Source organism: Sardina pilchardus, chromosome 18, assembly GCF_963854185.1.
Source record: "Sardina pilchardus chromosome 18, fSarPil1.1, whole genome shotgun sequence".
Classification (NCBI taxonomy): Eukaryota; Metazoa; Chordata; class Actinopteri; order Clupeiformes; family Clupeidae; genus Sardina; species Sardina pilchardus.
In genome coordinates, this window is record NC_085011.1 from 1,431,176 (window position 1) to 1,456,582 (window position 25,407).

The window sequence follows — 25,407 nt, forward strand, 5'->3', positions numbered from 1 at the left end:
TTTTGAATTTATTTCCTCAGCATATTAAGGTCATATTATAGATTGTTATGGCCATTATTTTGACAGTGAAAATAATAATAAAAGATGATTATTCAATTATTATGCTGATTATTCAATGGTTCATTTGAAGTAGCCTATAAAAATACTTTTCACAGCAAAAATTATACATGCAATTAATTTAGATGAATTAATCACAGAGTATGTAATTAATTCAATTTTATTTTTTAATCGATTGACACCCCTATTGATATTGTTTTAAGCATAAAGAGATTTACCTAACACTCTCATGAACTAGAAAAGCACTCAGATAGCGCAGACCTCCGCCTTCTATCAAACCTGAAGCCATTAAGCGTTCTAATCTTTTTTCGCCAACTCGTGCTGTCTCTTGCTGCACAGGTCACTCGTTTTCACACTCCACACCAAAAACTTCTCCAACACGTTATCTGTGCCTAGACATCCGGTGTTTCTCAAAGTAAAGAACGCATCCTTGATAGAATGCTTTCTTGCGAGTCGAGTGCTGGAGAGACAAGGCTACCCAGGGGCGCCGCCAGAAATTCTGGGCCCCATGAAAGATTTCGATTTAGGGCCCCCCCTCCCCCTCAAAAAAAAAAAAAAAAAAGTATAATTATTAATAAAGTAATATATATACAGAACATGTATTTGATACCATGCTAAAGTTGCCTAAAAAGAGGAATATAAAATCAGCATTTGACAATTGATCTTAATGCCTTGATTAAAAAAAGGAGTAAAAATCAATCATTAGCCTGTTTGATGCTCATTGAGCTCAATGCAAATCAAACAGGCTAATAGGCCTACTGGAAAAAGCACCATGTCAATCTATAGCTATGGTGAAGGGTATGTGATGATGTGGGGCTATTTTAATCCCAAAGGCCAAGGGAACTTTATCATGGATGCATACAGTAATATCCTAGATCCATTAAATAGCTGGCCTTTAAAAATAAAAACATATAAAAAAATCCTCCTGCTCCTATGGGAATTTAACATAGGGGTCAAATACTTCCTTCCCCCTAGCATTTATGGAAGAACATTTATTTATTTACATTCTTCAATCACAAAGAAAATTGGTGTCCTTAGCGGTTTGATTTTTACTCATTTTTTTTATTAAGGCATTAAGATCAATTGTCAAATGATGATTTTATATTCCTCTTTTTAGGCAACTTTAGCATGGTAGCCTATCAAATACATGTTCTCCCAATTGTATATATATTATATCATTATTATTTTTATTAATAAAAAAAATGCACAACTGTCTGAATCACACTGAATAGACTGTTGCCTTAAAATGAAAATACCATGGTACATATTATGGAATATATTGATTTTCTTTTATGAGCAAATATTGTTAGGCCACTATGCAGTTCTTTCAAGCCAAATGTTCATGTGTTGAGAGAATTGCATGCATCACTTGATATGGATTTATAACATTCTGTATGCACATTGGGGATACTTCAGAGCTCTCCAGCAAACATCATCAGGGTGTCAATCATGTATTCCAATTGTTGTCTTTATTGACTTACTGTATGTGATCAAATGTTTGCCTTGATGAGTAACTAGGCTAGTTAATTTATTGTATTGTATTGCTCACCTCCTCCTTCAATTGGGATTTGGGTTGATATGAGGGCTGGGGTCCTATTCCTGAGGATGAATCTGTCGTGTGTATGTTGAGGGCACCTTAAGAAACCAGTTCTTAGCACCAGCAGTCGTGTAGGCTAATATTTTATCTTGCATAGCCTAGTACAATAGCCTAGTTTATTGCTCAAGTTCATCCAGTTACAGACTACTGTAAATTACACTTAGCCTACAGACCTACATTACATTCATCTGTTCTCCCATGGCAATGAACGTGGAGTGTTTAAATAAAATAACACTGCACTTCTTAGCCTAGGCTACTGAAAATTGTTGTTTTGATAGGTTTAGCCTAAACGAAATCATCTCTTTTATCAGCTAGCAAGCTATGTGTTGTGTCCAGTGTCAGTGAATTACCTTTCTTTTGGAAAAACCGAGTGACCTTTTTTCTCCCTCTTAGCTCTCTGCTTCTGCTTGCGTTTGTGATATCCAGACTTCATAATTTACTTGGCAACTTCTAAAATGCACGCACCTATGCAGAGTGCGAATTGGGGGGGTAGGATAGCCTGCTGCTCATAGTTCGAATTACATGGGGGTGGGGGGTAAAAACGTTAATAAATGCCGGTTGTAATGACTTGATGACATGATTTTCAACGAGCTAGACGTCTGCTAGCAAGATACATTTACCCAGCAGCAGCAAAACGAATGTAGCCTACTGGAGGAATTTACCTAGCGTTTTGTCACTCAATGTTGACACTGCTGAAGTCGTCTTCTATCTCCGTTCTAGCGCCACGGTGGTTGAAAATGGTACAGTCCACAATAGGGGTGTTTGAAATCGCTTTAGATGATGTTCCTACAGTGAAAATAGTAGTTGACTTGTAAAACCATATATAATTTCCTTATTTAAACAGATCAAATTAAACATTTATTCAAAAATCCTACACATGACAATACTATTACATTATTATTGATAGCCTTCAAAGGGCCCCCTGTCAGTGCTGGGCCCTTAGAATCGTCCTAACCTTTCCCCCCCTGGCGGCGCCCCTGAGGCTACCCACCTTCCCAGTACTCTCCCCAGCCGTCAACATCACATACAATGGAACCCAATGGAACAGCCTAGCGAGTGTGGAAGTGCACGTCAACCGTGCACGGCTCTCCGGTCCCGGCTGCGCGCTTAGTTTGAACCGTGGAAATTGTGCAGTTTTACAGGAGTTCCAACAACAGCGCAGCTGCACTTTCCTCTAAATAAAATTGTTTGAGTAGCCTACTACAGTATTGCTACATTCGACTTGGTCTTCACATATCACAATCCGTAGTTTATAATTATTTTAGTGTCATTGGAAAGTTATACCGGGTAATTGGCAATGGCAACGGTAAGTAGCCTGTCTGTTAAACTTGTAGTCTACAAAGTTCGCATTGGGCAAAGTTCAGAGATAAATTAATAACAAAAGTCTATCAAAACACAACTATTCACACATTGACATATGCATTTATGATGAATATGTACAATAACTTGATATAAATGCCTGAGCAAATACACAATGACATTCATTTTTGAATTAAATTCCTCTCTTAAGGGGGGGGGGGGGGGGTCGTTTTAACAGAGACCTCACATCCAAACATTTTTCTGCCAGTGACATGATGAATGAATGCATCATTTCCAGGTGCCACTCTAATCGCTGTAAATGGATTAATCCAAGACAATTTCTCGTCCAATTTTCAGTTTGCATGGAAATCATTGGTATGTTTGCCTAGGTGGCTAGCCTGGCTCTTCCACTCGCTTTATACCCAGCTAGCACTGTTTTAAAAAGCCTGTTGACTAACTGTAACCTGTAGGCCAGACTTAATGGAACAAGTTCATGGAAAACATGGAAAATGTTTGTGCGGAACGAGTTTCGGTGATCTATCCTACAGAGGCGGTAGGTTACGTGAGTAAGTTTATCTCGTTGTTATCTAAATGAACCAGGGGGTCAGGATTTGACTGATTAGCTTCGCCGATTAGCAAAGCACTTCCTCGTCGCCATTTTCCAGAAATACATCATGTCCGGTGCCGTTTTACCTACGTTTTACCAGAGCCCCTTTAGGGAGAGCCGGTCCACTTCCTATTAACTCCATTGTACCGGATTGTTCCTGCAATCTGTTGAAATTCCGCTAGGGACGTTGCCGAGCAAGTGATAAATGAATTGTGGTCTATAGGGCTAAGCGGCTAGAACTCGTTTTTTTCACAGTTGACAACTTCATTTCTTAATGTACATTGTCGTAGTAGCTACCTGAGTATAGGTTTTCCACTGGAAATGAAATAAAAAGTCACTCATGTCCTTTCTGCTTTTCATAGGATGGGCCGTTTTCCCTGTAACATGCTAGCATTTAGCTCATGGATGCTCGCGACACTCGCGACCGATTACGACCGTCGTGAAGCTGAACCTTCTTTTAGGTCTATGGCCGTAAAGTGGTTCGCTTGTGTCACGTGACATGAAAACTTTGAAAGGGTTTTTAGGAATAACAACACATATTGAAAATTTTATTGGTCAGCTGATTGTCAAGTCAAGTTATCCTGCATCGCATGCATTAATGCAATTTTAGGAGAAAAAATTATATAACGACAAATGTGGTACTGGGGGGTTCAGCTCCATTGCTACCCATTCATTCATCACTTGCTCGCGATCGCCCTCTAGTTGCAGTACCATGCGGAAGTATTTCGCTAGTGGTCCTTCTCCCCTTATTAGACATTCTCTGGTTTTACTCATGCTGATTGGTGGCTGTTCCACTCTCAGCTCATGCACGAGCTTAGTGTGGGCACGAGCTCTCCTTCTGTACCTTACGTCAATCGGTAACCTGGCACTTAATTGGCTAAGTAAAACGGCACCGGAAACAAGCCCCTTGAAACGCCATGTTGAAGCCTGAAAAAATCGTTCAATTTTGGCACATTTCACTAGCCTAGCATTCCCATTGAAATGAATGGGGGCGGGACTTGTTCACTTTCTCCAGTTCTTATAATACCTCCATGAAATGAACGGTCTTAATTAAAGTTAGCGAGTTACAGAGGCTGTTTGTGCCACCTGACGTCACAGTAACTTTGCGCCGCCATCTTGCCGACCGATTCGAGTCGCTCACTAGGCGGCGCCATTCACTCATACATGGATATCTTAACTAATATAAACTTTTCCCTTCGTTTGTTCCCTTCGTTTTACACGCAAACGGCGATTTCGCCTCTGAATACGATTCTTTCTAAACAAAACTCGGGCAAAAGTGGAGATTTGGAAATTCATTTCGCGTTGTATTTAAACTGAGAAAACCGAAGAAAAAGTGTGACCACGGAGCCACGGAGTGACCACAGAGCCAGCGGCTCGAGGGAAATGATTAGCTGCTAACAAGTTCAACAGGTTAAGGTCACACCGTCATGTTAGCTATGTGTTGTGCAGTTGAGGAACCCTGAACTGGTATGTTATGCTAACGTTATACCAAAAGAAAGAAGAAAGAAGTAGCTGCCATTCGAAGAGATGTTTGGATAACCACGATTCACACCCTGCAATGAACACTTTCGTGTCAGGTAAGCGAGCCTTCTCAACTTAGTAGCATCTAGCTGCTAGGGCTAACAACAACAAGAGACACGTTTGGACAACACTTACAAAACTTGATTGACTATATCAATCAGTCAAGTTCATGAGGCTCACACGTTTTGTAAACATCACCCATGATATAATATCTTATGCAATGCGTTTGTGTTGTGTTAGCTGCTAGTAGATGGTAGCTGGTATGGTATCTATTATTTTAACGTTAGCACATTGAAATTGCAATCTTGCAATGTCTTATTCCATTTGATAGCCCACTAAAACCTATATTTCACATGAACACAAATGCTGAAGTCGGATTATTCTATTGTCATTAATGTAGTATCATCAACTTTGAAAATTGTTACTGTTAATTAGCTTATAGCCCACTGTATCGTTGTTATTTGTATGGGCGTCTGCTAAATAGCAGCTACCGTAACCATAACGTAATAGGCTATTATGCTATCCCTGTCTTTTACTGTCTGTGGCTAAACCCAGTAGTTAACTTCCTAATTTCTGTATCTGTCCCTTATTAAGACCTACATCGTAAATCCTCATATTATACATACTTTATTTATAGCTGAGCCTCGGATAATAGCCGTGGTCGTTTTGAACAAAGCCTGCCCAAAATAAAGGTCTGTGCTTTGCGCAGCCTCTACTTAAAAGACCCTGGCCATAATTTGAGGATTTATGTTAGGCTAGGTTCTAAGAGAAATATATTTACTCAGGTTGGACAATGTAATGTCTCACACATGTCGTGTTTTATTTTACTCTGCCCTGACTTTTTAGAGCGACTGCTTTGGACTCCAGTTTTGTGCGCTGTCTTTTTGCACACACCTCATGAATGAAGCACAAAATGCGTGACTTGCAACAATCTCACTGGCTGTTCAACCACCAATGTGGAGGAGCATGAAGAGGCTACTACTTCTACTGACCATCACAGTGACCACAACTATGAAAAGACCTGGCATCGGAGATGTCAGCACTGGAAAGTGAGTGTGTGTGGCTCATGAGTTAAGGGCTCATCTAAATTCACGGTCGTCATAGTGTTCATTAGCACATTAGATGTAATGTTTTTCAGATTCTCAGATCTAATCTTATGGCCACCTAAGGAACAGCAGTGAGATCACAACACAAGATTGGTACAGTGTATCCCCAACACATCACATGATTGGCACGATGTATTCACATGTCATCTTTTGGATCTTTCAAACTGGATTGTGGATCCAAACATTGTAATGCTTTGTTTGACACTGTCTTGACAGGTCTTAAATAAAATATGTTGAACCATGAGTTGAGTTGTCTGAATCTATTGGTGTAAAATCATTTCTAAATTACTGTTTTGTAGTCATAGATGTTAAATTTTATTTTGGTGAACCTACAAACCTAACAGTGTTGCATAGTTTCTGCATAAAAGTAAGTTGTACTCTCAAAATCTGTCTTTATTTTCTTATTTGTGGTGCTCAATGTCATCTTGTCAAGTGGTACATTTTACCTTATCAGGTGCTGAAAGGTCACTGAATCAGTTTTAGGCAAATACTCCTACCTAACTTGCTATTGTAGCAGGGTTGATTAAGCTTCCCTGGATTTCCCCTTATTCCCTGCATGTTCTGTACAATGTTGCATGGTGAAAAACTGTTCCATACTCCTCTGGGTACAGTAAATAGTAGGCTATTGGGTGTGTGTGGCTTGGGTGTGGAAGGAGTTGGTTCCCACGCTGCGGAGGACCCCTACTAGTTTTCATGTAGCCCAGAGGGTGCTGCGACAGTCCTGAGGCAGAGGTATGGTGTCATCAAAATGCGATCTAGTAGAGTTGTAGTTTGTGCTGTTTCTGTAATGTAGTCTATCTACTTGTATTGTGCTCATTACGGTATATACACTGGCTACGTTGTTTTTATATCTTGCCAATGTTAGTTGGTTAGAGTTAGCTAGTTTGCAGAGCGTGCGGTTGTGGCTGCTATCGGTGTGAATGAAATAGGCTACATGTACAGAAATCGATGCGTCTTGCGTGATGCATGTCTGATTGCTATTTTTATATTTTGTGCTTCAGACAGAGCAATAAACAGCAAATTAAGGTTACACCGTGTTGCTTGGTTTTATGTAATAAAACCTGCCTGTAGCCGGCTACTTCAGCAAAACCCAGTTTCGGTTTTAAAAACGCAATTGCGTGAGAGGGAGAATGCCTCTTTGCGGCTATTTATTCAATTATATGGGGCACTAACATGAGATTGCTAGCTGTTGGCCACTTAACTAACGTTACCTAGTCAGTAAACTACCACTAAAATCATGTTTTCATTATAGCCTAGGCCTACGTAGGCTATTCCCATGCTGATGCATCGGTGCAGTCTCCGGTTTCCTGTAGCCTACAGCCCCCGGTTTTGGTTGCCCGTCCCCGGGGAAAATACAGTAAAACTACCTAGCCCCCCCGTTTTTTGAAGACAAAACTTATAGCCTATGTATTTCAATCGGATTGAGTCAACCTGAAAATGTCCCTGTTTTTATCCCACATTTTTGGGATTATCTTCCCGGTTTGGGCGGTCCCGAACATCGTCACCTTATCTTAAAATAGCCTAATTAACACCACTGTATGAGGGGTTAACTAGATAAATGTATGATATGGAAAGCCAATTGGAACAAACTTGGGGCAGACAATAAGGGATAAAGGAAAACTGGGGGTAACAAATAAAGATCGGAGCCTAAAATTGAACATTTCTCTAGATCTATCTGTCTTTCTCTTACATTCAAACGGGCAGTGTGGGCAGTCATATTGGGCGAAATCGGTCGTAAATATGGCGGCGTTCTACTTGATAGTGACGTAGGTGGCACAAATGAATAGCCTAGCTAACAGTCAGTCCAACAGAGGGGGAAGCATAGAATACTGATGTCGCATTTGCAACAATTTATTCCGACTCCATAAGGAACGCCAGGTCAGCGTTAGTAACAATGTTGCAGTTGTGACTGCTTAGCCTAGATTAGAAATCTAGACGCGCCTAGCGGCAGCAAATTCGAACCTTATAAAAAAACTCTGGGCGATTTTCATAATTTTGTAAGGCACGGAGATCCGGGGCTATTCCCCAAGACATCCGGGGCTATAGCCCCGAATGCCCAGGTCTAACGACGCCACTGCTTAATTGTAATTTTACAAGCCCAATTAAAACCTTACATTTAGGCTGGGTATTGAAATGGTCCGTTTGACTAAATGGCGCCCTCTTTGGCAACCCCGATTGAACTTCAATGGCTTTGCGATATTTGACAAGTAGACTTTGTTCTAATTCACCCATTTTTTAGTGCCTATTTTTAAGTTCAAGATTTTCGTATGAAGGAGGGCACAACCATGCCTCATGTTCATGATAGCTCTTTGGTTATGCACAACCTCTCCTAATTCATCCAAACCAAGACAACAATTATTTCCATTCTATGTCACCTTTAACTTAAATTTCTTTACAAATTAAAGAAGAGAACAGAATTTGCCATCTAGTTGGGTATATTATTCCCTCTGTATCTTGAAAAATGCATAGCCTCATTGTAAATCTAAATTTCATTGTTATTTTTGATGATAACTACTGCTCCATGTCCTTCCATATGTTTTTAACGTGTAAAATATCAGAAGGAATGCATAAGAATAGAATAGAATAGAATATATACTTTTTTGATCCTGTGAGGGAAATTTGTTTCTCTGCATTTAACCCAATTTAACCGAATTAGTGAACACACACAGCACACAGTGAACACACAGTGAGGTGAATCACACACTAACCCAGAGCAGTGAGCTGCCTGCCCAACCAGCGGCGCTCGGGGAGCAGTGAGGGGTTAGGTGCCTTGCTCAAGGGAATCTTCATGTTGGTTACATTTTATACACCTGTAAGATAGTCTTTTAAACTTATGAATTTTATTTCTACTGTAATAAATTCTCTTCATTATCTTACACTGGATTAGACATCAATTCTCGTCAAAGATAAGACCCTACTGGACCCAATCTGCATTTCCAGTAGGCCTATTAGCCTGTTTGATGCTCATTGAGCTCAATGCAAATCAAACAGGCTAATAGGCCTACTGGAAAAAGCACCATGCCAATCTCTAGCTATGGTCAAGGGTATGTGATGATGTGGGGCTATTTTAATTCCAAAGGCCAAGGGAAATTTATCAGGATGCATAATATCCTAGATCCATGAAATAGCTGGCCTTTAAAAATAAAAATCTTCCTGCCCCTATGTTAACCCTATGTGTTAAATTCCCATAGGGTTACATAGGGGGTCAAATACTTCCTTCCCCTAACATTTAAGGAAAACATCTATCTATTTACAATACATTCTTCAATCACAAAGAAAATTGGTGTCCTTGGCGGTTTGATTTTTACTAATTTTTTGAATTAAGGCATTAAGATCAATTGTCAAATGATGATTTTATATTCCTGTTTTAGCATGGTATCAAATACATGTGCTCCTCACTGTATAGGAAGAAACCTCGGACAGATCCACAACTCAAGGGCCCAACCTATCTGCCTAGGGTCAGTTACAGTAGAGTAAAGTCATTTGTAGTATCAAAAAGTTAAAATAGTCCAGTGCAGGGAATAAATTGTCCATTAGTAATTAGTAATTTTCTGAAAGTAATGGGTCGCTAGGATGCGTGGGCCAGGAATCCGGGCAGGGGGATCACAGCAGGCGATGGTAGGGCGATCATAGGGATGGGACTTCAGGTGTGATGAGGGCCAGACACAATGATGGCTGATGAATGGTAGTGGTTTACCTCATAGGTGAGATATGGGGAAAGGAAGAGAAATTAAGTGGGTTAGCATGATGGTTAGTATTAATAAGCATATCAATGGTGATATAAAATATTATACTATAGAGAGAAAAGGCAGAGAGGGAGAGTTGAGAGGGAGAGGGAAGTAGAGGGAGTTGAAAAAAAGATTCAGATATCTTGCGTCAAAACCAAAACAAGTGACGTCCATCTGCCCCTGAATCTGAACAACTCACCAGGCTCAGACGATCTCTCAGATATTGCATCCATACTCAAGCTGTGAACGTTAACTGTAAAGGTGATACAATTTTTTGAATAACGTTGCTGGCAACACAGAGCAAACGTTTCACTATTGTGATGCTACTAACTTTTCACTTCAGAAGCAGAGCCATGTTCAGAAGCTAGTAGATTGTTGTTGGTCATGTGATTCATTGCTAGCACTCTGATTGGATGATCTCAAAATGTTGGCCATAAGTATCCAAATCGTTTAGAGTGAAATTATGTTTCCCAATCTCAATGGGAGTGTCGCTCAGCAACATTGCCCATAAAGTTGTTCCGTGATTCATTAGCCTGGCTCTGCCTTCCTATGTACCTCAACTCAGTTTTCATTTCCCTTCACTTCACAGTCTGGGTCTGTGGTATATTCACAGGGTTTCTGAAGACAAAAATGTGCAAGTCCAATCAGCGAACAGAGGGAGTAGCCTAGCTGAGAACGATGACGTTGAGGTTGTGCGCTATATTGAGCTCTGGTTTGAGCATGTCACATCACGACCAAACGTTAGCGATTGGTTATGGCAGATCTGAGTGGCTCTGGGCAGATCCAATAGTTTTAAACATCAACAGAGTATCCACATTCAAGGAAGTTCACGCTTGGCAATGGAATGTGGCCAAACTCTCTGAACATTATGAACGTACGAGAGTATGGTAGGACCAGGCTAGTGATTCATCACCTTGAGGTACAAAAAATGTCAATAATGAACAGAACTAGAAAAGCACTCCGAGAGCGCAGACCTCCGTCAAACAAAAACATAACCACCTCCTGGATCCAGAGTGATACAGATCACTCCCAAAATTCAATTGTTTCTTCCTTGAGTCATTTCAGACCTTTCCTGAAAATGTCATCGAAATCAATGCATAATTGTCCGTAACCTTAAACTATGTGTACACAAACAATGTTCTCAATGCTCGACACTGATGATACTTCCATCAAAGTTTCACATTCTAATGGCCCTCAGGTATGTTTGTGTGTGTGGGGTGAGGGGGACTTTGGGTGAAGGGAACCATTTTTTCATAGCACATATGCATGGTTAAACTAAACATTTCAGTAAATGAGAAACAAGTTACATATTTGTTTTTATGCACAAAACTTTCATTAGGAATCAATGTACACTCTTAAAACGAATGTGTTGGAAACAACCTATTGTCCCTATCTGAACACAGAGATGTGGTGTTTTCAGCACGTTCATGTTAAGTGTATGTATTTGAGGTATTTCCACTGACTCAATTGCAATTCGAGATTCGAGACGAATGTTTTTGTTATCTTCAAGACTTAATTAATGAGAGATGACTTGTTCTACAGCTTTCATTGCTGTTTAATTAAACTTGTTTCATACAGAAATTAAACCTTCAGTCTGGACTACCTCGACAACTTCTATAACGTGGATGACAAGGTCCTGATTCATGATTTTAATTATAGGTTTAATTTAATTATTTAATTATATCTACGGTGTGAAATTGTTGTTGGTCTTGTTTCTCCTAAAAACAAGACTGTATTTGAAAGGAGGCTGACAAAGGTGTGCCTATAAGAAATGACGCACACATTAAATGTGTAATTGCCACATTGCCAAGTCTCTGAAACACACCCAAACACACCCAAAGGAGCATCTTACCAACCCAGTTCATTATGTAACTGCAGAATTAACATTTTTTATTTGACCCCTTTACAGTAACTGTATGTTGCAACTGTATGATATTTTGACTGTATGATAAAACATTTTAAAAGATCACAGTTTATGGTTTAATGCATTTGTCTACATTGTCAGAGGTTACAGTACCAAACACAGGTTTAGCCAGGAGCTGGGACATGAAAGTATTTGATAGTGCATTTTCTAATGGTACAGTAATTTGCAAGTGTTTACTGTAATGTTTAACAGTAGAAAACAATAATCTTGGGGGCCAGGTAGGCCACGAAGCATACTGTACATCCGATTCACACTCAGTTTCGGGGGGAAAGAAGGATGGGTTTGTTGGCCGAATTCAAAGGAACCCACAAAATGGGACGGCACCAGTTGCGCCACTATGACGCTGCCAGTCTACAAATCTAGTCTTAGAACCATCTTGCCCCTGAAATGAGACACACTTTTAAGAAACGTAACAAGCATGACATTTTCCACAGTGAGGGTACCTTACCTAGTCTGGATATCATCATACTAAGGTCAATCATTTAAGATTGAACATTAGTACTTGGAGTCTGCACTTTATTTCTACTGCATAAGAGGCGTGATCAATGGGCATCGTTCAAATGACTCCTTGCACTTTGTTAGTTTGTGATTGGACCCAAAGGATGTGGACAGAAAGCAGGGGAAATAGATGTGCAGGTTTCCAACCTGAGCTACTGGGGCAAAATCCAAATTCTCTGTTAGGTCAGGCAGGGTTCACCCAGCCAATACCTTACCCTGTTGCAGACTCAAATAGCAAAATGGGAAAAATAGCCCCCCCCCCCCCCCCCCCCAATAGAGTAACACTAGTAAATACTACAAGCCTGCAAGATCATGAGACATGTGACTGATCAGATAGCAACCTCCAAAGACATGTTTGGAGGTCCAAGATTTAGGCTAGTGGTAACAGTAGTTTCCCCAATATTACAATATGAAAGAAAAAGATAGCATAAGTATACATTAAACTACAGTACAGTTGGATACAGTTGGTGGGAGAATGGCTAACCGTCCTTAACAAAATATATGTGTATTTTCTCTTAACGCAGTAGGTTTGTTCTCTCCGACTCAAGCTTTCATCAGGAATTAATACATGTACTTGAGGTATTTCCACTGACTCAATTGCAACTTAAGATACATTCTTAGAATATGTTTATACAACTAAAAAAGATAACCTTATCATTAAATTGAACATTTGAAGTCTACTTTTCAATATTCAAATTTACTGGCATTCTGGCCTTCCAGTTGCCTTCTTGAATGTTTTTGTTATTGTGTGAAGATTTAGTTGATGAGTGATGACTTGTGCTTTAAGTGTTTAATTATGTGTCATACAGAAATGAAACCTTGGGTTCAGCCTTTACCTGTTCGACAACCTCTAGATAATAACGTGGATGACAAGGTCACAAATTATAATTATAGATCTGCGATGTGAAATTGTTGTTGGTCTTTGAAAGGTCGCAGACAAAGGTGTGCCTAACACAATGAGAAATTATGCATAGATTAAATGTGGCCCAGCACGGGCACCCTGCTCTCCAGATGCCTGATGAGGATCTGAGGGGCCGGGCCCAGCTGGGACAGCCGCCTGATGAGGACCTGAGGGGCCGGGCCCAGCTGGGACAGCAGCCGCTCCAGAGTCCCGGAGACCAGCTCACGACCCAACGACGACCTCACCTCACCATACAGGTCCTGCAGAAGAGCACGGAGCAAAGGACATGCAGAGATATAACATAAGATCTATAGAAATGTACCATAAAATATACACATACAGCACGGAGCAAAGGACATGCAGAGATATAAGGTCGGAGACGGGAATATCATTTGAGGTCTATGCCTGTACGAAATCCGGGTGCAGCTGGGGTTGTGTACTATAGTGAGCACATGCAGAAATACACTCTGGTTTTTAACCCAATATATCAGACGCAGGGCTGCAGCTCAGACACACACACACACACACACACACACACACACAGACACACAGACAGAGTAGAAAACAGCTGCATAACAAACTGAGATGCTCAGATAGATGTGTGATCTAGTGATCTAGTGGTCTAGTGATCTAGTGATCTAGTGATCTGTGATCTCCAGTTCAGATGCGCATATCGTTACTACAGCCCTTATAGACAGCGATCTAGTGATCTGTGATGTAGTGATCTAGTGATCTGTGATCTAGTGATGTAGACAGATATTTGTTTACTTTGTAATCTGTAGTAATTTTGTCATTTGTAATCTGCAGTCCAGTTTGTACAGTAACATCATGTACTGTACTCTGCTCAGGGATAGGTCTGCCTGTTGTCAAAACAGACGGCATAAATTCACCAGCAAGGAAATGTTCACAAGCAAATATTGTCTGATAACCTTAGCGCCCCATTGAACAGTCCGGTCTGGTCTAACCAGTTTTCTGCCACACATGCAGTACATTTAATGAATCTGTTGATGTTACACACAGCTGTAGTTGCCTCAGTGTTCCTCCCACAGCAGCTGCAGTGAAGACAGTTTAAGGAAAGTTGGGCTACGCTTGTAAGAACAAACTCACTTCAGTAAGGACCGGTAAATATTATTCTCTTGAAACTAATGCAGCGGTTGACTTTTGCCATGCAGGCGGTTTGGATATTATGGAAATTGGATCTTTGTTCTCATTTTGGACAGATGTATTCCTGCCTGTTTTGATCAAAGTTACATTTCAGAATTTGCAGATCAAGATCATCATGTCAAACTGTATCTGAGTCTGCCATGATGATCTTGATCTGCAAATTATGATTGTTCATTCTGTAGACATTAGTTTTAATATTTCTGTGTTAAAATAACTACACACTGTATGTAATTTTAGCCTGCAATGGTCAAGCACTGAAGTTTTGCCATGTTTATAATACTATTATATATAGAGAGAGATATAATAACTGCACATTACAGAGATGTATACTGATATAATGCAATTGTGAAACATACCTGTTCTTAAAACATCAGGAGGTTATGTATTAAATCGTTGTACTGTTCTTTATTTTTCTTTTTAATTGTGCACTGCAGCCATTGTGCAGTCAATCATGTGACCTATTACCACAGCTTTTGTGATCTGATGGAGACTGATGACCACACCTCTTTCAAGATAAAATAGGCTTAACATCTTATCACTTGATGCTGACAGGTATCAGAGAAGGACCTACAACTTCAGACAGCCTTGAGTGAAAGTCTTTGGTGATTTCCCAACTAAAGAAGGTAAGTGAACTTTTCTCTCAGTGTCTTCAACAATTTTAACAATAGAAATGTGAAAATTGTAAAAAAAAAAAAAAAGGTCATTTTCTCCCATAATTAATTTCAAAAAGTAGATCTTTCATATATTTTAGATCCATTAGAAATATTGTAACACTTGGAGGTCCGGGGCCTTTTCAGGCACTTTGAGGCAGTCAGCTATACCTTGAGATTTTTTAGTTTTTCATCTAACTCAAAACATCTATGCAAAAGTGGCACATATGGTTATATTCTAGAGGTCCTCCACAATAATTATGTGAGAATAAAGTGGATGTAATGAAATTACTTTTTATTATAATTCTGTATAACACAACTATTTAGAAAAAATATTTTCAGAGGTCAAAGGTAAAAAACACACTACAAATATATCGAGCTAAGGCCTTGTCCAGACGGAGACGAGTTTTGGGTGAAACACAGCTGTTTTGCTTCGTTTAGGCCGTTCGTCCAAACGAATACTGCAAACGCATAGCCCTGCACCGGTTTCCTTATTGAGTTTACGTTGACAGAACGGTTGAAATAAATTGAAAGTAAGTGATTGCGTAGGCTATATGTGTCGGGTGTATGGCAAGCTGTTGTCAGAAAATGAATGGATCAGTGATTTTCGAATGAAGTATGATGGCCATGCAAATTACGAGAGTTTTTCGGGAGAAACAACAAAACGGGAGGGCGACAGGAGATGACCTTAAGATAGGAGAGAAACAAGGGGGAAACGGGAGTTTTTGGCAGGTGCTCTAGCCTTCCAGTCATGTAAGAATAGTTTTCACCTCGTCTTTTTAAAGCTAGAACTTCTTCTTCCTCTCCGTTTTTGGTGATTAGGTGAACTGAAACAGCGCCACGCAAAGGCCTGGAATATGAAGTAGCGTGTCGTAATTGAGATCGATTGAGATGGATCCGTTTGGACGCAAATACTCTTGAAACGCTGCCAGGTAAAACGGAGGGGGGGAAGTTCGTTTTGCTACGTGTGGACATGGCCTTAGGCCAAGAGTTTTGAAGTTTGAACCTGGAAAACAACGGTGTTGGCTCCATATAATTAAAAAGAACATTCAAAAGTGCTAAGTAGTTTTACTGCAAATTGGAAAAAAGTCAGACTAAAGGCCCATTCATGCTCAACGTATGGCAATTTACGTCCGTATTTTGTACGCACGTTCTATCCGGTGGTGTATTCATACCTCCGTCCGTATTTTACGTGTGAATGCATAGCGCCCCCACTTTTTCGTGTGATATTCCTGTGGTAGAGTTCGGTATTGCAACGTTTCATCCGTTTCATCCGTAATCATAAGCTCCTCAATTTCATGTCAAAGTACGGACGAAATCAACGGAAAGAACGTTTGAAACACTCCACACGTATCCGTATTCGTATTTTACGTTGAGCATGAATGGGCCTTAAGACCATGTCCACACGCAACAAAACGAACTTCCCCCCCCTCCGTTTTACCTGGCAGCGTTTCAAGAGTATTTGCGTCCAAACGGATCCATCTCAATCGATCTCAATACGACTCAACACGCTACTTCATATTCCAGGCCATTACGGCGCTGTTTCAGTTCACCAAATCACCAAAAACGGAGTGGAAGAAGAAGTTCTAATGAGACGTCGAGGTGAAAACTATTTTTACAGATTGTGAATGGAAGGCTAGAGCACCTGCCAAAAACTCCCGTTTCCCCCTTGTTTCTCTCCTATCTTAAGGTCATCTCCTGCCGCCCTCCCGTTTTGTTCTTTCTCCCGAAAAACTCTCGTAATTTGCATGGCCATCATACTTCATTCGAAAATAACTGATCCATTATTTCTGACAACAGGTTGCCATACACCTGACACATAGCCTACGCAATCACTTACTTTGAATTTATTTCAATCGTTCTGTCATAGTAAACCCAAATAATAAGGAAACCGGTGCAGTTCACAGCCGAGTCTCGCAAGCGGGCTAGTTAGCCTAGGCTACTCCAGAATTAGCTGTTGTGAAATGGTTGGATATTGAATTGATAAACATATCACAAACTGTTCTTGAGTGTTGGTAGCCTAACTTGTGTCCTCGGAACAAAATATGACAGCAGTTTTGGAAGTAGGCTGCAGGCAGCAGTTGGATAGGCTGCATAGGCTCTAGGTAAGGTAAAAACAACGACCGAAATGCAGTAACGTTATCCCGTTATTTTGAAAGCTAAATGCTGACAGCTACGGATAGCGGTCGAGGAGTGTGGCGATGACATCATCGAAACGCAGATGCGTCTTCCCCATAGACCTAAAAGAAATGGACAAACAGACTCCGTTGTTCTCGATGGAAGGGGGCTGAAACAAAATTCCGTTTACTTTCCGTCGTAGCCTACTGCGCAGACTCGTACTCAGTTCGTGACGTTAGCCTGCTGTAACTCGTCTGATAGATCGAAAACCTCTGAAATTGTTAACGTTCGTTTTTTAATATTATTATTATGTGTACTTGCCTCTAGGTAATGCTTTACCATATCAAACAATAGGCTACCGTAGGCTACACACATTTTCACTGATCTTGCGAATGACTCTCCGTCATGGTTTTCGTGCAGGCTCACTCAGCTTCCTATCCAAACATTACGGGCGAACGTTAGCTTCCCTACAACTATACTTGCAACTTGCAAAGGTACCATAGGCGCAGTGATATCGTACGCAGCATCTGAAAATAGTCCCCATAGACAACAAGCAGTAGTAGTGCCAGTAGTTTGCAAGTTGCCTTGATTATTACGCCAGATGAGATGTCAAAAGATGTCAAATCAGCCTAGAAAAACGCCAGGTTTCATTTTCAGTTGGTCTTATTGCACTTTCTAACTTGAGAGGAGACACGTTTTAAATGGGAAAATTACCAGAAATCTTAGTCACTTTTAAACATGAAGCTAGCAGGTTAGAAGCTAATGGTCTAATCCGATTCAATGATCTATGCTAGGCTGAAGCTAAAAGTTGTATCGCCAGACTCACAGAATGGCTGGATGAACGGGAACAAGGTAAATATCGATTGTTTTGCTCGAGGGGAGGTGGAAAATGAGTGTATTTCCAAAAATGGCGGAATATCCCTTTAAGGCTCAAACTTCAAAAGTCTCGATACATTTAGGTGTTGTGTAGCCTGACTCTCGCCAGACCCTTGTAGTTCCGCCATGCTCCACCAGAGGCGTTTCGCTGAGCTCCACACAAGGGTCTGGACGCGAGGGCAATCCAAACCCCTGTGCCAGTGATCAAAAAATGAGCAACCAATCAGGAGCGCCGAAGCGAGTGTTTGATTCAAATAACAATGGCGGCACGGAGTGAGGAGTCTTGTGCTGACATTGATTCTGCTATTTCAACCGTTTTGTCGAATCTATCGAGTATTCATTCTTTAAAAGATTAACAGAGAATAGGTTTGAAGACATTTATTGGTGGCAAGGATGTTTTTACTCTTCTTCCGACCAGGTTTGGCAAGAGCTTGAAGAAGCCTAGCACGTCATTCAAGATAACAGGCAAGTGGTTTATCAAATCACATGCGAGGATGTTTTACAAGGACCCGCCTTCAGAAATACATCTCCTATCGAGAAGTCCCAGATCCTTGTGTGAAGCAGACAGCGAACTACAGGATCTGGCGAAAGTCAGGTTAGGTGTTGTGTCCACCAAACGCATTTTTTACAGCCAGAGCGCCCTCAACCTCCTTTTTTCGGCACTTCGATAAGTGTTTATTGTTGCTAAGTTACCAAAACCAGAGACGGTTTATAACGAGGAGTGACATTGACGAGCCCGGCACTGTTCTAAAAGTTGAATAGATTTCAACTTGAGCGCTCTAAGTGTTAAGGGAGATCCTTTATATCCACCATTTCTCAAGAATATACTTTTTTATATATACAAGAATAATTGCTATTCTCTGTTCATCTGCTTATTATCTTTATCCATAAGTTGATTTAAGTTGTGTGGAATTGATTCCCACACCACAGTCTTGTCCATTCAGCACAGTATCTGTTGAGAATATAGGTGACAGTCCTGAGGAGTAACGTGTAAACTCCTTTCAACTTAACTTCTCTTGTTTTCTTTTCTAATCAGAGAGGCGACCACCATGGCTGAGAGTGAGGATTTTGACAATGACTGGGGCATGATCAGTGAACATGAGGTGAAGGCTGTGAGGGAGTTCAGTGAATCCCTGGAGACCCAGAACATCACCTCAGCCATTCAGAAGATCCAGACTTACTTCCAGGATCTGGACGACGTGTTGCTGAACATCGCGGTCACTGGCGAGTCCGGCTCTGGCAAGTCGTCGTTTGTGAACGCCCTGCGGGGGTTGGGGGACGAGGAAGAGCAGTCTGCTCCAACAGGAGTGGTGGAGACGACCACGGAACCCACCCCCTACCCCCACCCCAAGTACCCCAACGTCATCCTGTGGGACTTGCCAGGGGTTGGGACTCAGAATTTCAAAGCAGACACATACCTGGAGCAGGTTGGGTTTAACCAGTACGACTTCTTCATCATCATCGCATCAGAGCGGTTCAGGAGCAGCAACGTTGACCTGGCCACTCACATCCAGAAGACCAAGAAGAAGTTCTACTTTGTGCGCTCGAAGATTGACGTGGATGTGCAGGCGGAGAAAAGGAGGAAGAGCTTCGATCAAAAGTCGGTTCTTGATCGAATAAGACAGGACTGCATTCAGGGTAAGACACCAAAAACTCCATACAGACTGTAGGTTAGAATGCCCTTGCCCAGCGCAATCTCCTATCAGGTGCTATACAGGAAAAGTCCACCCCAGAAGACCAACATGCAGTTAAGTTTGAGAGAAAATTATTTTAGACAAACATTTTCCCCAGTTCCCAGTGTGGAGGACTGTTTAAACAGTCTGGGCCAAAGGTCTAACAGTTCTCAGCTTTCATTGTGAAGTTTTCAAGTTATCAAAGAGACTGCTGTAATCTATAAGAGTGAAGAGGCGGGGCTAAGATATGCTGAACAGTGAAGAGGCGGGGCTAAGATACTGAACAGTGAAGAGGCGGGGCTAAGATACTGAACAGTGAAGAGGCGGGGCTAAGATACTGAACAGTGAAGAGGCGGGGCTAAGATATACTGAACAGTGAAGAGGTGGGGCTAAGATATACTGAACAGTGAAGAGGCGGGGCTAAGATATACTGAACAGTGAAGAGGCGGGGCTAAAATATGCTGAACAGTGAAGAGGCGGGGCTAAGGTATACTGAAGATGCGGATAGGATGAGAATATCTACTGGGGGCGGGGCTAAGGTATACTGAAGATGCGGATAGGATGAGAATATCTACTGGGGTCGGTAAACCTGCCTGTTCTGCCAGCGATTTGGACTTTGCCCTGCAGCTCAGGCTGGAAACCTGCACATCTATCTCTCCTGCTCAGGCAGAGTTTACCCAGCCTAGAAGATAATATGTATCATCCTGTTATTATACTATACTGTGTGTTCAGTTGGCCTGTAATAATGCTGTTATTATACTGTATGTTCAGTTGGCCTGTAATAATGTTCCCTCTTTAAATCACCCCAAGGGCTGGAAAAGAGTGGTGTGGAGCATCCAATGGTGTTCCTCATCTCCAGATTGGAGCTTGGCAAATATGACATCAATATCCTGCAGGAAATGATGGACAAGGAGCTGCCCGAGCGCAAGCGTGACATGCTGCTACTCGCCCTGCCTAATGTCACCATGAAGATCCACCAGAAGAAGAGAGAAGCTCTGCAGGCCAGAGTATGGAAGATGGCTCTCCTGTCTGCTGGTGTAGCGGCGCTCCCAATCCCAGGCCTCTCGATCTGCACGGATGTGGGAATACTGATGACGGAAATCAAGGAGTACTATCACACCTTCGGCTTGGATGAGGAGTCCCTTCAGAACCTCTCCTGTCAAACGGAGGTGCCAGTTGAGGAGTTCCAGGCTTGTCTCAAGTCCCCTCTGAGTAAGGAGATCAGCGCTGACGTGGTGGTGAAGATGCTGACCAAGGCAGCAGGAGCGGGCCTGATGGTGGCGGGGCATTGCCTCAACATGTTGCCCCTCCTGGGCTCTTTGCCTGCTGGGGCTTTGTCTTATACCTCCACCAAACTCATGCTGGAGAGCTGCCTTAGAGAGCTGGCTGATGATGCACAGAGTGTCCTGGTGAGGGCGCTACAGACTGAAGTATGAGTGACTGAAACGCTGAAGTGCTGTGTAACATCAACCAATCACAAAAGAGATTGCATTACCTCATCATCCAATTCGGCCAATCACAAAAGAGATTGCATTATCTCATCATCCAACTCGGCCAATCACAAAAGAGATTGCATTATCTCATCAATCTACTCGCTGCATCTCAGCTCAATTTGGAGACATAAATTAGCACAGCACATCATGGCTCGGTGCGGCCGTCAGCACAAACAGAAAAAAGACCGTGCAGGTGCTTCACCCGAGAGTATAGGTGCTTCACCCGAGAGTATAGGTGTTTCACCCGAGAGTATAGGTGCTTCTCGAATCCTTATGAGTGCTGCCCTCTCGGTCCTCGCTCCTTTCTTCATTTACGCCTTTCCCCATTTTATATCATTCGGATTACTTTGTGTTATCAGCCTTTCAGGACAATGCTATGGGTTAAGTTTCAAATGTAACCTGGGCCTACAATATGGAACTATTTTAGATCTACAGTACACCATACACTTTATTAGTCACTATTTACAATGAGCGCACAATGTATAGCCCTGAGGCAGATAAACTTCTATTTTGTAATCTCTGTAGTCTAGTTTGTCAGTAACATAATGTGCCTGCTCAGGGACACGTCTGCCTGCCGTCAATACAGATGGCATGAGTTCACCAGCAGGGAAATGTCTACACGCAAATCAACTCAGATGTTGTCTCATAACCTCACCGCACTCATTAAACACTTCAGGCACAACCCGTTTTCTGCCCACACAGTGTTTTATTCATCTCTTGATAGACACACACCCGTTTTCTGCCCACACAGGGGTGTTTTATTCATCTCTTGATGGACACACAGCCTCCGTGCCCCTCAGTGCCTCTGCCAGCTAGCTGCAGTGAAGACCATTCAACGTCTAAGGGACGCTGGGCTACACCTGTAAGAACACATTCACTTCAGCAAGGACTGGTGAACATTACTCTCTTGAAGCTAATGCAAGTTGACCTTTGTCATGCATGTGGCAAGTGGATAACATGGAATGTGGACATTTCTGATTTTAAATGGAGTTCATTCCAGCCGGTTTTGGTCACAGTCATATGCAGTGTTGGGAAGGTTAGGCTACTTCTGACATGTAATAGGTTGCAATTACAATTTACCCTATTTTAAATGGAATAGTAGTGTAACTATTTCAGTTACTTTATCAAAGTAATGTAACTGATTACATGTAATTACTTTTTGATTACTTTTCTAAATCTCTAATAAATGTATTCATCTGTTAACCATTTTCAACCTGGCCGTGCTAGTCAGCAATACTCAACATACTCAAAATTAGTCATTTCAAGTGATTAAGTAATTTCAGCATGTTTAGCCTGCATGTCACAAGAGAACTTAATGTGGCAATAGGCGTGAAACTCTGTACAAGCCTTCTAGGCTTCGTTCCCACCTTGCACAGATACTTTCATTTGTGCTGAACAAATAAACTGCACATAATCGGCTACTCTCATTCACTGTTCATTTACTGTGGTTTGCACTGCATTCGTTAATTGACTTATTAGAGAAGAGTCGACTATTCTCCTCTCACATTCATTGACTGTGGTTTGTGCTGTTTGCGCTGCATTCATTTATCGAGCTGGTCACGACAGGAGACAGCTAAGGTACTGTAATAAACCTCCTGGGTAGGGAAAAGGTCCCCCTCTAGCGACCCCCTTTGTTCCCTCCCACAGGTAGACCACTCAGAGAAGCAACAGACGCCACACCACCACGAACAATTAAAATGATCTTTATTTAATACATATAGCCAGGCGGCTCTGGATGCTATAGCCAATCAGACTGACGGGGTCTGAGATCCCCAATCACGCTCTGTGCAAAACAGCAATAATAAATAGCCTACACACAGTAGTCCACTCCACACAATTCATAGACACCACAAAGAGGAAAATATCTCCATTCAATTCATAGCAACACACGTCAAGTGATCACACTAAAAGGTTCCCCCCGCCCCCGTCACTAATGAATTAAACTATTGCACAAGAGTAACCCGGCCTTCATTCATAAAACATAGAGGACAGAACAAGTGAATTAATGGATTAAAATGGGAACTTCCCTGCTCCCAAAGACTCTCCCCTGGGGTCTAATCGCCATGGACCGTGACTTCGCCCTCAAGTGGTCAGCGGTTGTCCAATCGCAACATGCAAGTTCCCGGGTGTAGTTCCAAGGAATAAGTCCCAGTATGTAAGTCCCAGTATGTATAAGCTCCAGTATGTAAGTTCCAGTATGTAAGTGCCAGCATGTATAAGCTCCAGTATGTAAAGCCGGGCCGTAAGAGTCCAATAGCTCAGTCCAAAGCGCAGCCGCCAGTCGCGGCGTCAGTCTAGAATTTACACAAGGTCTATGCTAAAACATCCCCCCACTAACTATCTTCACTGGCGGCGATCCTACTGACCGCGACCAGCACAATTCGTCCCCTCGTTGACCAACGCGCTCCTGGCGTTCCGCTTGTACACTTAATCAGTCCCGGCTCTCTCGCGCACCTTGCTCACCTGCATGGCTTTATCCTTCTGCACAGGTGAGTCTCATTAGGCCAATTAGGCAGCAAGCCCAATGCAATCATTATCTCCCCCCTATTATCCCATCAGTCCACCACAGTACTGTAGCCTAAAAACACACTCTTCATACAATAACATTCTGAAAAACTTTTTGAAACACTTACGATGTTTACAATACTTCAGTTTGTCTGTAGACAGCTTGTTTTTAGCGTGAGTGTATGCCCAGTTTGCTTTGACTGTTAGCCAATTTGGTGTTAATGCAAACCAGATTTTCGCTCAGAATTCAACCAATTAACGTAATGTTGCTCTTAAACAATATTTTGCTGGCTTATGTCATAAGACCCTTGGTTGTTTTTGCTCTGGAACATTCATAAAATAAACAGTTTAAAGTAAAGACCCTGAAGATAATTAATTTACTAGATACAAAGTGAACAGATGAGTCTTTAAATGCTTTAATCGCAAAGCTAGCTCTAGAGCAAAGAGCATCATTCCAAAGCTAGCTCTAGAACAAAGACCATCATTCCAAAGTTATGAATGTTTCTCCTCCTGGTAATGTTAAACGGCTAAGTCTTGGCTGTTAACCAGTGGTCAGTGGACATGTCAGTCAGACTACTGGGCCGTCAGCTGGTCAGCGGTTGAGTTGAGTTGTCTGCAGGGCTCTCTGCATCACCCTCTCTGCGTCCTGGCTGAGGTCTGTGAGCGCGGTGCTGAGCAGGTAATAGCCAGCCATGAAGGAGAGGCCTCCCGACACCAGGGACCCCAAGACGGGCACCCTGCTCTCCAGCTGCCTGATGAGGACCTGAGGGGCCGGGCCCAGCTGGGACAGCAGCCGCTCCAGAGTCCCGGAGACCAGCTCACGACCCAACGACGACCTCACCTCACCATACAGGTCCTGCACAAGAGCACGCAGCAAGGGCCATGCACAGATATAAAGAAGATCTATAGAAATGTACCATAAAATATACACATACAGCACGGAGCAAAGGACATGCAGAGATATAAGGTCGGAGACGGGAATATAATTTGAGGTCTATGCCTGTACGAAATCCGGGTGCAGCTGGGGTTGTGTACTATAGTGAGCACATGCAGAAATACACTCTGGTTTTTAACCCAATATATCAGACGCAGGGCTGCAGCTCAGACACACACACACACACACACACACACACACACACAGACACACAGACAGAGTAGAAAACAGCTGCATAACAAACTGAGATGCTCAGATAGATGTGTGATCTAGTGATCTAGTGGTCTAGTGATTTGTGATCTAGTGATCTGTGATCTCCAGTTCAGATGCGCATATCGTTACTACAGCCCTTATAGACAGCGATCTACTGATCTAGTGATCTGTGATGTAGTGATCTAGTGATCTGTGATCTGTGATCTAGTGATGTAGTGATCTGTGATGTAGTGATCTAGTGATCTGTGATCTAGTGATGTAGACAGTTATTTGTTTACTTTGTAATCTGTAGTAATTTTGTCATTTGTAATCTGCAGTCCAGTTTGTACAGTAACATCATGTACTGTACTCTGCTCAGGGATAGGTCTGCCTGTTGTCAAAACAGACGGCATAAATTCACCAGCAAGGAAATGTTCACAAGCAAATATTGTCTGATAACCTTAGCGCCCCATTGAACAGTCCGGTCCGGTCTAACCAGTTTTCTGCCACACATGCAGTACATTTAATGAATCTGTTGATGTTACACACTGCTGTAGTTGCCTC

The 25,407-nt window shown here is 42.0% G+C and overlaps 1 protein-coding gene across 2 annotated transcripts; it reads left to right on the plus strand.

Annotated features, from left to right (window-relative positions):
* The first annotated feature begins 14,955 nt into the window (after positions 1-14,955).
* LOC134063964 (interferon-inducible GTPase 5-like) lies at positions 14,956-21,400 on the plus strand. 2 transcript variants are annotated; one of them, XM_062519736.1, is made up of 3 exons: positions 14,956-15,025; positions 19,083-19,684; positions 20,530-21,400. In XM_062519736.1, exons 2-3 carry the CDS (start codon positions 19,096-19,098, stop codon positions 21,153-21,155), a joined length of 1,215 nt encoding a protein of 404 aa, XP_062375720.1. In that variant the 5' UTR covers positions 14,956-15,025; positions 19,083-19,095; the 3' UTR covers positions 21,156-21,400. The 2 variants fall into 2 exon arrangements, with proteins under 2 accessions (XP_062375720.1, XP_062375721.1); XM_062519737.1 differs by lacking the exon at positions 14,956-15,025 and adding an exon at positions 17,989-18,022.
* The last annotated feature ends 4,007 nt before the right edge of the window (positions 21,401-25,407 follow it).